General features: G+C 42.6%; 2 protein-coding genes across 5 annotated transcripts; both read right to left on the bottom strand.

The window, feature by feature from the left end:
- Nucleotides 1–3654: 3654 nt before the first annotated feature.
- LOC311104654 (heterogeneous nuclear ribonucleoprotein A0-like) lies at nucleotides 3655–6209 on the bottom strand. Its single transcript, XM_084146522.1, has one exon. The coding sequence runs from the start codon at nucleotides 5738–5740 to the stop codon at nucleotides 4886–4888; it is 855 nt and encodes a 284-aa protein (XP_084002648.1). The 5' UTR covers nucleotides 5741–6209; the 3' UTR covers nucleotides 3655–4885.
- A 643-nt stretch (nucleotides 6210–6852) lies between these two features.
- Nucleotides 6853–13388, bottom strand: LOC311104653 (heterogeneous nuclear ribonucleoprotein A0-like). Of its 4 annotated transcripts, none has more exons than XM_084146519.1 (3): nucleotides 12206–13387; nucleotides 10940–11072; nucleotides 10251–10607 (listed from the first exon to the last, which is right to left on the bottom strand). In XM_084146519.1, exon 1 carries the CDS (start codon nucleotides 13311–13313, stop codon nucleotides 12381–12383), a length of 933 nt encoding a protein of 310 aa, XP_084002645.1. In that variant the 5' UTR covers nucleotides 13314–13387; the 3' UTR covers nucleotides 10251–10607; nucleotides 10940–11072; nucleotides 12206–12380. The 4 variants fall into 4 exon arrangements, with proteins under 4 accessions (XP_084002647.1, XP_084002645.1, XP_084002646.1 ...); XM_084146520.1 differs by lacking the exon at nucleotides 10940–11072 and having other exon boundaries at nucleotides 10251–10361; nucleotides 10506–10607; XM_084146521.1 differs by lacking the exons at nucleotides 10251–10607; nucleotides 10940–11072 and adding an exon at nucleotides 6853–7758 and having other exon boundaries at nucleotides 12455–13388.
- Nucleotides 13389–14757: the final 1369 nt, after the last annotated feature.

Here is a 14757-nt window from a genome sequence, read left to right as displayed (position 1 = left end):
TGCTCTACCAACTGAGCTACACGGGGCCCATTTTACAGACATATTTCTTCATCCTGTGATGACAGGACCACAGGAGCTGGATCAGCACAGTCTGGGGTCACATCTATCAAAATACATTGGAATAGATAACCATTAAAACTATTTCTCAAACCCATGTAGTATCCAGCTAACTATCCATTGGCAATTTAACCAAATTTAACCAAAATAGTCATTCACCCTTTATGAGCAAAGAAATGCTGCCCTCCTTAGGCTAAAGACAAAAAACATAAGGAAGTTCCTTGACTTAAATGAAGCACTGTGAATCAATGAAAATGTGTAGGCCATATCGAAGTACATTACAAAATGGCTCTGTAATAAGCAAATTAGTAAACTCACCTTAGTCGTCCCGATGCCATAGAGTTTTCCTCCTTATAGGAACTTGTCCTCATCTTGGTCCAATAAATCCCTGGCGATCCTCATCAACCAGCAGGACATTGGAGGAAGAATGTGTCATAATCTATCCATTTTGACAACTCTGTGGAAAGTAAGAGAGAACATTTTGAAATTGTCATCCAGACAGGAAAAAAATCTGTTTCCCAGTGAAGTGGAATAGGCCCAGGACTATTTCAATGATGCATGTATTGTAACAAACCTGATATCCTATGGAAGCATATCCTATGGACTTTCAGCTGGAATTCTAGAGCTCGGAGTACCTTGAGATTCCCATGACGTAGAAGACACAGCTAAGGTATCCAGCCTACTTGTTCACCAAGGGCCCGATTCCGACCCAAGTGAAGCACGTGTAAATGGAACATAATTCCCTTTTTATGCACTTTTCTCTCTATGCGTATTCTGACCTTGACTTAATTCTCTAATAATTCCACCACCTTTACGCGTGAGGAAACCATGAATAAGGTCTAGCAAACCTACCGGTTTCAATTGGAAAAAGCATCTACTTAGAAATAACATTGACTGTCAATTACAACTTAATAATAGCTAGGTAAATGAGTAATCCGTTTGGATAAGGGAATTTTAAATATAAATTACACTCATTTTAGATTTATTTTACCTTATAATCGCTGGAGAAAACTGTAAAACCAGTCATATGGCAGCAAACTGAAGCATATCAACTTTCCTACAGTGAAGTTCACGAAATGCTGTGCCATTATGCATAATTTAAATTGTACGGCCTTTTAACTTGCAGGGATGGGCACTCAAATGTCTTAATTATAGTCTACCCCTACTTTCTCAGTTTCCTATTTCTATCATGTTAAATATTAGCCACTTACAGTATTGACCGTCAGTAGGCCTAATAACACATATTCAACTGCCAATTTACTGTTAGTTCCCTTCAGTTGGTATAGCCTACATTATCATTCCATTTAATTACATTGTTTCGTTTACCTTCATTTGCCTCCTCTGTAAATGCTGTCACGGCCATGTGGTTGTTGCTGAGGATCATTAGTAACAGTTGATTATATACACTACATGACCAAAAGTATGTGTACATCTGTTCATTGAACATCTCATTCCAAAATCATGGACATTAATATGGAGTTGGTCCCCCCTTTGCTGCTATAACAGCCTTCACTCTTCTGGGAAGGCTTTCCACTAGATGTTGGAACATTGCTGCGGGGACTTGCTTCCATTCAGCCACAAGAGCCTTATTGAGGTCAGGCACTGATGTTGGGCAATTAGGCCTGCAGTCGGTGTTCCGATTCATCCCAAAGGTGTTTGATGGGGTTGAGGTCAGGGCTCTGTGCAAGCCAGTCAAGTTCTTCCACACCGATCTCGACAAACCATTTCTGTATGGACCTTGCTTTGTGCACGGTGGCATTGTCATGCTGAAACTGGAAAGGGCCTTCCCCAAACAGTTGCCACAAAGTTGGAAGCACAGAATCATCTAGAATGTCATTGTATGCTGTAGCGTTAAGATTTAACTTCACTAGAACTAATGGGCCTAGCCCGAACCATGAATAACAGCCACAGACCATTATTCCTCCTCCACCAAACTTTACAGTTGGCACTATGCATTCAGGCAGGTAACATTCTCCTGCCATCAGCCAAACCCAGATGTGTCCGTCGGACTGCTAGATGGTGAAGCGTGATTCATCACTCCAGAGAACACATTTCCACTGCTTCAGAGTCCAATGGCGGTGAGCTTTACACCACTCCAGCCGACGCTTGGCATTGCGCATGTGTGCGGCTGCTCGGCCATGGAAACCCATTTCATGAAGCTCCCGACAAAGTTATTGTGCTGACGTTGCTTCCAGAAGCAGTTTGGAACTCAGTAGTGAGTGTTGCAACCGAGGACAGACTATTTTTACGCGCTACGCACTTCAGCACTCTGCAGTCCTATTCTGTGAGCTTGTGTGGCCTACCACTTCGCGGCTGAGCCGTTGTTGCTCCTAGACGTTTCCACTTCACAATAATAGCACTTACAGTTGACCGGGGCAGCCCTAGCAGGGCATACATTTGACAAACTGACTTGTTGGAAAGGTGTTATCCTATGACGATGCCACGTTGAAAGTCACTGAGCTCTTCAGTAAGACCATTCTACTGCCAATGTTTGTCTATGGAGATTGCATGGCTTTGCGCTCGATTTTATACCCCTGCCAGCAACGGGTGTGGCTGAAATAGCCGCCGAATCCACTAATTTGAAGGGGTGTCTACATACTTTTGTGTGTATACATATATATGACATGTAGGCTAATTAAATCGTTATGGAGCAGAGCGCAGACCAAGTCATAACAGTTTAATTCCCGACACACGGCGGAACACATGGCTGTGTCATCACACAGTTCCATGGTTAGTGCAGGCAATAGATAAGGGTATAACCTACTATTGTACACAATTCTCTCTATTATTACAGTCTCCCGAGTGGCGCAGTGGTCTAAGGCACTGCATCGCAGTGCTAGCTGTGCCACTAGAGATCCTGGTTCGAATCCAGGCTCTGTCATAGCCGGCCGCGACCGGGAGACCCATGGGGCGGCGCACAATTGGCCCAGCGTCGTCCAGGGTAGGGGAGGGAATGGCCGGCAGGGATGTAGCTCAGTTGGTAGAGCATGGCGTTTGCAACGCCAGGGTTGTGGATTCGATTCCCACGGGGGGCAAGTATGAAAAATAAAAAAAATAATGTATGCACTCACTAACTGTAAGTCGCTCTGGATAAGAGCGTCTGCTAAATGACTAAAATGTAAATAAATGTGCTTGAATTAAATGTATTCAGTGCGCGCAAGGGAACCACGCCTGCAAAGCCTGTTTCACACCTTCATACGGTAAGTCTGAATACCAGCTACCGAGAAGTGCATAGGTGTCATTTCCTAAGTCGGAATCGGGCCCGTAGAGTGTTGGAACAGAGCTCTAGCATTGGAAGAATAAAGACATTCTGGACATAATACATATATGGTCAAAGACATAGAAAAATAGTCTATTCATTACTCTACCAAATCTGATTGAATAGAAATGTTTTGCCTAAGAGCTACTTGAATATCAAAACATGAGTGGCTAGCAAATCCAATTAGTATTAAGAATACATTCATAGAAATCTAGGAATTAATTTCAAGGCGCTTAACGCACAAACCCTGATAACGTTTTCCATACCACAGCAGGTTACTTACTGTTGTTTCATACCCTAAGTTTTACCTGATTTAATTCAAAGTACTTAAGGTCTAATTAATTTCTATATAGAAGGGTTTATTAGATGGATATATTACACACAGTTTACTGAAAAACAATAATACGTTTAACTCTGTTCACCAAAAATACACAAGACAGAAGCGTAAAGATAAATCCTTACTGAAGTCATTTGTGGTTCTACTGTAAAATAGACAAACTGGAAAGCTTAAGTAACATCTGTTTACAGAATTTGAAGTAGTTGAGAATTGAGAATATGTTCATGGTAACAACTATAACAGTGATCATAGTAATGTTACAAGTATTTAATATTCATACTAAATGGGAATCACAAGTCAAACACTACAACAAATAGCCTATATTTGGGTAACAGCAGTGAACCTAGAATATTAAAAAACGTGACCTAGTCCTTATAGTCTAAATACTGTGTGGAGATTTCCCTTTGAGACCAAATGGCATTGGGCAGATTTGTCATATACTTTGGTATAGTGCTGGGGCAAGTAAGAAATGTATGGGCAAAATAACTTAAGTTACCTTTAAACTAATTAGATGCAGAAAAGGATGCCATCAAGTTCACTGCAATTGACTACATGGCTAAGTCAAACATGGCATCCCATATTAATAACACTCCAACTTAAATGCAAATATTTAAAACAAAATGTAACTTAGTTACAACACATTAAAGCAAAAATAACAGATCTGCGATAACAAGCAGAGAGGTATTATTAACTTAATTTCAACAGCATCTTGGCAAAATACAAACAGTGGTCCACTGCTCAAAATAAAATAATCCAAAGGAGTAGTCCTATTAGTTGTGGTGGATGTATAATGGCCATTTAGAGCTAAGTTATTTGAGACCTTTGGAGTGAAGACATCTGCCTCCTAGAGCTCAGTAGTTGCTATGGGGGTGAAGACATCTGCCTTCTAGAGAGAGATCTGTAGTTGCTATGGAGGTGAAGACAGCTGTCTCCTAGAGAAATGTAGTTGCTATGAAGGTGGAGACATCTGCTTCAGATATCTGTAGTTGCTATGGAGGTGTAGACATCTGCCTCCAAGAGAATCTGTAGTTAGTTGCTAGATGGCCCTAACGTTGCCTATTTGGGTCAGCCTTGAATAGTGAATACTGTAGTAACTTTCCTGTCTGAACCACTTGGGCTCAGTGTTCAGTCACTCTCGTGCCATTATAGAATGCTTGGTGGGAACTATGTTATGAAGATGTAATCATTTTTGTTAAGGGAACGGGGCTGCTTTGAGTAAGATTTGATGGGCTCTAATATGCGCCATCGTACCCCCCCCTGCCGTAACCACCACCACCACCTCGGGTGTAAGGAGCGCTGCTTCTGCCCGAGTAATTACCTTTCATGGGGCCATAACTAGATGACTGCTCGCTATAGCCACCTCCAAAGTCGCTGTAGGCGTTCCCACCGTAGCCACCCATTTGGTCGCCATAGCTTCCCCCGTAGCCACCACTGTACCCCACGCCGTATCCGCCGTCACTGCCCCCATAACCTCCGCCATAGCCACCACCTCTCCCACCACCGTATCCATTTTGAAACCTTCCTCCCCTCCCGCCACGGGTTCCAGCAGCCTGCATTTCTTGCTTGGTGAGGGCTTTTTTCACCTCTACTTTATGGCCATTAATATTGTGGAACTTCAGAACCACCGCTTTGTCGGCAGAATCATAATCTTCGAAATAAACAAAACCAAACCCCCTCTTCTTACCAGTTTGATTATCGCTAATAACCTCGGCCTTCTCGATAGTACCGAACTGAGAGAAGTAGTCGTTCAGATGTTCATCCTCGATGTCTTCTTTCAGACCCCCGATAAATATTTTCTTAACCTTGGCCAGAGCCTCTGGTTTTCCCGCATCTTCACGTGCCACTGCTCTTTTCAGTTCAACGTTGTTTCCATCCAGGGCATGAGGCCGCGCGGACATTGCAGCTTCTGCTTCGTCAGCAGTAGCATAGGTTACAAAACCAAAACAGCGAGACCGCTGTAGTTGCTGGTTCTGAACAACTACGCAATCGGTCAGCTGGCCATACTGTTCAAAGTGTTTACGAAGACCATCGTCAGTGGTGTGAACATTTAGTCCACCAATAAAGAGCTTGCAGAGTTGATTTTCCATCTCGCTTTGATGCAATTTATCTGGCTATGTTAACACATGGACTTTTGACGGTCCTTCTCTCGGTGTCTAAAATGGCGGATGTAGACAAATGGTTGGCGTCGACGTAATGATTACATGTCTACGAGCCTCCTAGAGGCGAGCTATTGTAAATTGTAGTTTAATTGGGCCTATACATGCCAGCAAAAAGGTAAACGCTAACATGTATTTTGCAGCTTTCCATAATCATAAGGACCTAATGATCGGGCACATTGTAATAATCTAAATTAAGTCAGCCACTTTCTTTCAATTTGAACAGGACAACCTAGAATGATATACGGACTCGTTTACGTTTGGCAATGTATGCAGCAAGAAAACCGGGTGTTGATAGGTTTTATAAACTGGGTGGTTCGAGCCCCGAGCTGATTGGCTGACAGCAGTGGTATACCACGGGTATGGAAACATGTATTTGTACTGCTCTAATGAAGTTGGTAACCAGTTTATAATAGCAATAAGGCACCTGGGGGTTTGTGGTATATGGCCAATATACCATGGCTACGGGCTGTGGTCCGCGTTGCGTCACGCTTAAGAACAGCCCTTAGCCTTGGTATATTGGCCATATACCACACCCCATCGTGCTTTATTGCTTAAGTATATCAGATGTACTTGAGAAAAATCACAATCCTCACTGCTATCCAAACAAATTGAGTGTCAGACAAATTTGTCAATTGCCATGGGATATGTTACCTGCAAAACCCTAGTCCCTGTACAAATGTTCATTATAAACCAAAAATCCCTCATTGATTCAGAGACCTAGTTTTAGAAAAGACGCCCGTTGGTAGTGTAACAGTCTTGCCTTGCATACCTCCAATCACGTTGTTGGTCACTCCTCCCTCAAGGAAGACTGGTTGTAGACAGAACAGGAAATTCTGGAGGGTCTTTAAAAAAAGTATGCCTGTAGGCCAGTTTTTCCACAGGGTGCCAGTTTAGTCTATTCCTGAACAGGAAAGTAACCAGTGATAGTGTTTCAGTCTGTAGGGTGTGCAACTGCCTCATGATAGAACAGTGATCCTGAATAATCTGAACCCTTGACCTGGCTCTCTTCCCTTATAAAACAAAATACCACATGGTTAAACTGACATTAAAAAAACTTTAATACAGGCAAAGGAGTGATGCTCGAGTCAACTAATTCAGGATTTTAGTAACATTCCACAAAACTGCATTGATTTACAAGGTATTAAACAGCACATATTGGACAGAGGAAAGTTTTAGGAGGTAACCATTAAAAACAATAACCATAATAGTTCTTTAAATTCCTCAAAATACTTTAAAATATTATGATCTTAAACCACTCAAGCATTCACTAAGACTGCTTTCAACTCCATTAATACCCCTGAGTTTCATGTTGCAAAGCAATTTGACTTGTTATTAACCTTGCTCGTACTAAGGACATACAGCACAGGTGTCAACCTCATTCCACAGAGGGCCAAGTGTCTGGTGTTTTCACTCCTCCCTTGTACTTGATGAATTATGGTCACTAATTAGTGAAGAACTCACCACACTTTGAAGCCTAGGGCGTAATTGAATGGAGGGAAAAACCTGCAGACACTAGGCCCTCCATGGAATGAGTTTGACACCCCTGACATACAGTATCATAGGAAAGTCTTGAAGCAGGGACGTTAACTACAATTTAATACAAAAAAATGTTTAAAATAATCACGAAACTACATTGACAAGTCAGAAAGTTGAACTGGTAAAAGTCCATGTCTTTAGTAACGCCGCCTAGGGACAATGGTGTAGTCCAGATGGAGGGAGTAGGATAGGGGTTAAATCAGGGTGGGTGAGGGGCGCGAGTCCTTTTAAATTGGAGCAACAAAGAAATACGGCACTCTGGCCCGTGTGTGTAAATTCAGTTCATTGAATCAGAAATTCTGAACATTTCAAATTTTGGGGTTAAGAGGTCAACGGTGTCTAATAACCACCATATCCACCCCTGCCATAGCCACCGGCGCCTCCACGGGAGTACGGTGCAGCGCTCCTGCCTGAATAATTACCCCCCTTCATTGCACCATAACCAGAAGACTGCTGACCATAATCTCCGCCAAAGTCATTGTAACCGTTCCCACCATAACTGCCCCCCATTTGATCACCATAACCTCCTCCGTATCCCCCTTGGTTACCGTAACCACCTCCGTTGCCGTATCCTCCACCGTAGCCGCTATCGTTTCCTCCATAGCCACCGCCATAGCTGCCGTAGCCGCCACCTCTTCCGCCGTCGTAGCCATTTTGAGACCCCCTCATTCCTCTACCTCCCCGGCCACCACGACCACCGGCTGACTGCATCTCTTGTTTGGTGAGGGCCTTCTTCACCTCCACTTTGTGCCCATTGATGGTGTGGAACTTCAGCACCACCGCTTTGTCGGCAGAGTCATTATCTTCGAAGTAGACAAAGCCGAACCCCCTTTTTTTGAAAGTCTCTTTGTCGCTGATGACTTCGGCCTTCTCAATTGCGCCGAACTGAGAGAAATAGTCATTCAGATGTTCGTCTTCGATGTCGTCTTTCAGCCCACCGATAAATATTTTCTTTACTTTGGCGAGTGCCTCTGGTCTACCGGCATCTTCACGAGCAACGGCCCTTTTTAATTCCACGTTGGTCCCATCGACGACATGTGGCCTGGCGGCCATGGCTGCGTCGGCCTCCTCCGCACTTGAGTAGGTTACAAAGCCGAAACAGCGGGATCTTTGTAGCTGCTGGTTCTGGACCACTACGCAGTCGGTTAACTGGCCATACTGCTCGAAATGTTGACGAAGGCCATCGTCTGTAGTCTCGACGTTCAATCCACCGACAAACAGCTTACAAAGTTGGTTCGTCATGATTACTAGCAGAGTTGTTTTACAGCAAATAAAATTTAACCTGACAAAATCGCACCGCTTTAAAAGAAGCTACCGGCGACGCAATGACGTCTGACGTAGGTTTGGAAAATACGTCAACAGTTCTGATTGGTTGTTCCACTCAAATCCCACCTCATTTTATTCAAATAGCCATTCTCATAATTCGTACATTTATCCTTCTCGTTTCATACAATCTCCTCTTTATATGCAATGATCTGAATATCCATTATCTACTTAGAATTTTCTTTCACTAATCCAGGTCTTTTTCACATCAGTACTCTAGTCATTCGTGTCCACTCATGTCAGTTCTAGCACATCATGACACTGCTGTGTGCATTTAAAGCACGATTGATGCCAATGATTTTTGGTTGATGCTCCTCAGATTGTGGACGACCTTTCTTTCCGAACTACATCTGTTACACCTTTATTTCCCCTAACCATTAAAAGACTGGCATTGCACTTTCAAGTGTGAAAAAATAGCCATCTTTAATAAATTAATTCAGCAGACACTCTTATCCAGATCGATTGCATACATTTTTCATACTGGTCCCCTGTAGGAACTAAACCCACAACCCTGGCGTTGGAAACGCCATGCTCTACCAACTGAGCCACACAGGATTAGTGTGAGTGTAAAGAAAGATTAAGGGGATAGACCATTACATGACATACAGATAATCCTGGCACTGCTCAGCAGGTCACAATGTTGTTGAATTTGCATATAGAAATCAATTTTGCCTAAAAATTATACAGGTAGAATAAGAAAAAGTTAGCCGTCTATTCATGACAGGTTTGACGTCTATCACCAACGTCCACATGCGTAACATGCCCTGGGATGTGATGAGGGCAAGAGATAATAGGACATGTAGGATAATGGTTTGGGGTTAGGTTTTAATCATATGTAGAAATCAGAAAAGGTATTCCCGATGTCATTTTCTGAAAATTCTACCCTGTCGAATACACCTCAAAAGTGGTCCAATGCCAAGAACCCATATTACATACACCACCTGTAATGGAGCCAGCTCGAGAAGTCAGTCACAAAAAGGGCACTGTATGGTGTCCATATTTCCCATTGTCAGGCTTGAGGCATACAACTGCAGATGCCATGCAACATGGACCCATTTCAACATTGTGGTTGAGATTTGAAAAACTTTAATTTGAACTAGTTTAGGCGTAAATGTGCATCAATGACTGTTAAGACAGGCAACCCAATTCTGATAATTTATTTACATTTGTCATTCAGCAGAAGCTCTTCTCCAGAGCGACTTAGAGTGCATAATTTTTCCCCCCACATACTGGTCCACCGTGGGAAACAAACCCTGGCATTGCTAACACCATGCGCTACCAACTGAGTTACACAGGACTATCACCATTTCAATTTGACCTGCATTGTTGGAGCGCAGAGTTTAAGATTCACTGTACCCTGCAATTACACCTGCAACACCGTACATGCGACTATTAAACTAAAAAAAGCTGAGATTGCTCAAAATACCAAATAGTGGACAAATAGAATTGGGATGCATGTCCAAACATAGCATAAATTTTATTTAAAAACATTGGAAGTGTAAGTGCAATTCTAGGGCAAAACTACCATGCAACAATGTTCCTTCAAACCCATTGTAGCTGTTCCAATAAAACAAAGTCAATCTTTAAAAAAATAGTTTTATTTAAATTGAAACAAATAAGCATGCCAAGGTAATCATTGGTGTCCATCTTTCCATAGTATGCGATGATCTAACATTCATGCCCAACTTTCCTACAACAGATAAGAACAGAACAAGTCAATTACATCAACCACCTAGCTTGACTAGAATAAGCCCACTGGCCATCATTGCAACCTGGTAAATACAATAGATTTTTATGTGCACATTAGGCAGAATGTCCAGGGGTTCCAAATCACCCGTGGCAGTGGGACAGCCTTTGCTGCAGTCCCCCCCAAGGTCTTGAAGGAAACCACGGCTTTGCCAGATTGGTGTCCTGGCAGTCAGGTCACCATGGCTACCTGGAGGAGAGAGGAAAAGGGTAAAGAATGAGACAGTGCCGATAAATACGTCAAGCCAAGTCAGGAGGTAACACCATGTGCCATTCCATATATTTGCATTAATGTAGGAAGTGCACTTAGTCTCCTCAGCCCATTATTTTAGATTATTTAGGACCAAGTAAGTGCAGTAAAATCCCCTCTTAAAACTAAAGATGCATAAGGCTAAAGAGCAACTATTGATAAATGCAAAGACGATCAATAAATGAATCCTAATCAGTACGGTTGAGTACCATTTCAAATCCATATCTTTAATACTTGACCAACACATAGTGAAGACAGTTTGATTTACATACCTAGTTTGCTGATGTGATCCTAAAGAGATATTTCAGAGTCCTATGACAATCGACCCCAGGTATAGAACAGGGTCCCTGTATAAAGTCAAACTGCTACTGCTATGTTGACGTACTTGGATAACAGTATGAACACCTAAATGTAGGAATCAAAGATAAATATGAGAGCCCTCAGGTCCACAAGTTAAAAGTCTGTTAACTTTATGGAACAATATGTTATTGCCAACCAACAAAGCCTCCATGCATTGGCCATGGGCAAACTTAACTGCAATCGATTCTTCACCCCTTAGCTGGGAAGAGCAATGAAAGAAATGCCATGAAGCTAGTATTAAATATATTAAAATAAGTCACATAATATAACCAATCAGAAGTAGACTTACACGGATAGTTCGGGATTTTGGCAACGCGGCCCTTTACTTCCCCAGTCAGATGAACTCGTAGATACCATTTTTATGCACCTGCGTGCAGTTTGATGGAAGTTGCTAACTAGCGTTGGCGCAATAGTTAAGTATTGGCGCTCGATACTACCAACTTCCTTCATACTGGACGCTGACGATTACAAGTGGTATACATTATTTGACCCTGAGGAAGTAGATCAAGCTATGTAAAAATCCCCGAACTATCCATTTAAGGCATCCTGGTAAAATGAGTAAAATAACTAGCTAAGTTTGTTTAACTTTTTATTTAAAATGAACATACATATCCATACCAATGCTTAACAATTGTAGTTTGATCTTCAGACAGATTATACAATATACATGAGATATTGCTGAAGTAAATGAAAGGAACATTAAGCTGATAACTGGACGCTATGTGTTGGGAAATTACTGTGACGTACTTCGTTGATTTACAAAACATTGTCAAGAAGAATGAAACGTTTAAACTGGATCCGCCCCACCACCTATGCGTCACCTACAACCTATAGGCTAGTAGTGGATAGAATACAAATTTACATCAGAGTCATAGCGAATAAATACAACTCCATAGCACATGCTTCCCATTCCCAATACATTGAAAAAAAGATTAGATCCCAGGGAAATTCGGAACTAATTGTTTATAATGTAGATAAGATAAAGTATAGTATCAAACAAAACAATCCTTGACTAAACTTAAACGAATGTACGCAAAACTATAATAAAATAAAAAAAAGCAGGCCAACTAACGACAGCTACACGCCCTCAACTTGGAACATAAATGAGAAATCGAACTTTTCCTACAGCAACAGCTGGTCGTGCTAATCAGGTTCTGGGTCGGAAGTCATCTTCCTACCTGTTTGGTTTTGAGGTCTTCTTAATGATTAGGTTTCACAGTGTCGGCATTTTGCCAGATGCTTTATGGCAGATGCCCGATGACTGATTTTTTTTTAGTTCTGTTTGATGTCGTCCGATCCGACCGTTGAGGGTGTAAGAGATTTCTTTGCAAATAGTCTGTCGTAGCCACGGGTCTAGTAACCGCCATAAGCCCCTCTGTTGTAGCCACCGGCACCGCCTCTGGGGGCGTATGGAGCAGGGCTCCTACCGGCATAGTTGTTGCCGCCTTTCATGGGCCCATACCCGGAGGTCTGCTGGCTGTACCCACTGCCAAAGTCACTGTAGCCATTGCCGCCACCATAACCTCCCATCTGGTCGCCGTAGCCACCTCCGTAGCTTGCGCCTCCATAACCACCGCCATAGCCTCCACTTCCGTAGCCACCGCCATATCCGCCGCTATTGCCCCCGTAGCCCCCACCGAAACCGCCCCCATAGCTGTCGTAACCACCTCTGCCGCCACCGAAGCCATTTTGTCCTCCTCTCATGCCTCTCCCCCCTCTTCCTCCCCTGCCACCACCACCAGCTTGCATCTCCTGCTTGGTGAGGGCTTTCTTCACTTCCACCTTGTGCCCATTGATGGTGTGGAACTTTACAACCACTGCCTTGTCGGCGGAGTCGTTATCGGTGAAGTGAACAAAGCCGAATCCCCTTTTCTTTCCGGTTTCCTTCTCCGCGATAACTTCGGCCTTCTCGATCTCGCCGAACTGGGAAAAATAATCATTCAGATGTTCATCTTCGATGTCGTCTTTCAGTCCACCAATGAATATTTTCTTGACCTTGGCGAGTGCCTCGGGTTTACCGGCATCTTCGCGAGCGACCGCTCGTTTCAACTCCACGTTGGTGCCATCAACGACATGTGGCCTAGCCGCCATTGCTGCATCAGCCTCCTCCCCGCTCGAGTAGGTAACAAAGCCGAAACAGCGGGACCTCTGTAGCTGCTTATTCACAACCACAACGCAGTCGGTCAGTTGACCGTACTGCTCAAAATGCTTGCGGAGCCCGTCATCGTCGGTATCTACGTTCAATCCACCAACAAAAAGTTTGCAAAGTTGATTTGCGGCGTCCATTTCTTGACAGAAACTACTGCGTAGCTAGCTCGACGGAAAACCTGTATCAGCAAAGCTTGGAGGTAGGGAAATGGCGCCCAGGCCGTATTTATAACAAAGTTATAGTGACGACAGACTACAGCAACACCACCGTTACGCCCCTGACATTGGGCTTGTTCAGGAGGGTTAGGTTGTAGCAAAACGCTGCGCCGATTATTTGATCTGTAGAACTTCCAAAGTACTCCTTTCAACGTAATTCATATGTAGGGTAGATTAGTGCATTGGCGCAGCACGTAGTCACCCGTTGATCGTCGTGAATAAACGGATGATCTTTTGTTCTTGTTTGGGTTGGAAAGTAATTTAGGAAATAAAGTTTATTTTAATTTTATAATTAGTTTCTTATTTATGTCTGTAGAACTTGAGTTTGTTGTGATTTAGCGAATTTCTACCCCCCATTCACATCATTTACGCAAATTCCCCTCCTTGTATCGCTTCAAATTGCCTATATAAATTGCAGTGTAAATGATACCCCAAGCCAGCTTCCAACCAGCTATTATATGTTGAAAGAAAAACTGTTTAGAGTGCCTTGATGTCTACTTCAGACTTACAATTTGAGAGAGAGATGTCCTATGAAGTTAGTGAAAAACAATAGCCTTTAACTTTTACATAATCTAAACTGCAATTGGGGAAAATGCATAAAAATAGGAAAAGGTTACAAACTGTTTTATTTTCAAGGTGCACTATGGAGCTAGTGCATAAAACAAAAGCCATAATTGAACAGCATATAACCTTTACACAATCTAAAATTGAAATGATGATGTTCCTGATGTAAATAGTTAGACTGATTGGATGTATTTGCACAACAACAGAGGTAGCGTCTGTGGTCAGCTCCTCAGACAATGGCATGGTATCACCCTATGCTGCTGCTCATTTGTGTTTGAATGGGGAGGCCCCTATTCTCTGGAGATGCGAAAATGTCCTTGCCGGGGCAATCGAGGCTTGTGGTGCCACTAGCGTTCAAACTATTATTTTCACTGATGAGCAGCCTTCATCATGTGCATCGTCTTCCTCAGTTTGATTGAAGTATTCTGTCTCTCTAATTGTTCCTGCTTTTATGAACTGGTGGGTTAGAGACTGTTCAATGCGCTATATATAATTCACAGTGTACAATCTGGAACTATGTGATGTTAATATTGATATTCAGCGACAACTCCTTGTCAAACAATTATTTTAGGCCTACATTAGTTAGACCCAGACTAGATGGTAAGAAATAACTATTTCTTTCCAATTATGGTTAGAATATAAAAAGCAAGCATCATATCAGAGTAGTAATACTTCCCTCTAGTGGAACACATTTGGCAACTCTGCAACACTTAAGTAAGAGGTAGTACAAATGAGATAAAGTATATCCGATCTGCTAAACCTACTAAATAAGTATAATAGTAAGCATTCATGATTAGATTAT

Source organism: Coregonus lavaretus (assembly GCF_964263955.1).
Source record: "Coregonus lavaretus genome assembly, chromosome: 29".
Classification (NCBI taxonomy): Eukaryota; Metazoa; Chordata; class Actinopteri; order Salmoniformes; family Salmonidae; genus Coregonus; species Coregonus lavaretus.
The sequence above is the reverse complement of the archived record's forward strand: the minus strand, read 5'-3'. Positions and strand labels throughout refer to the sequence as shown.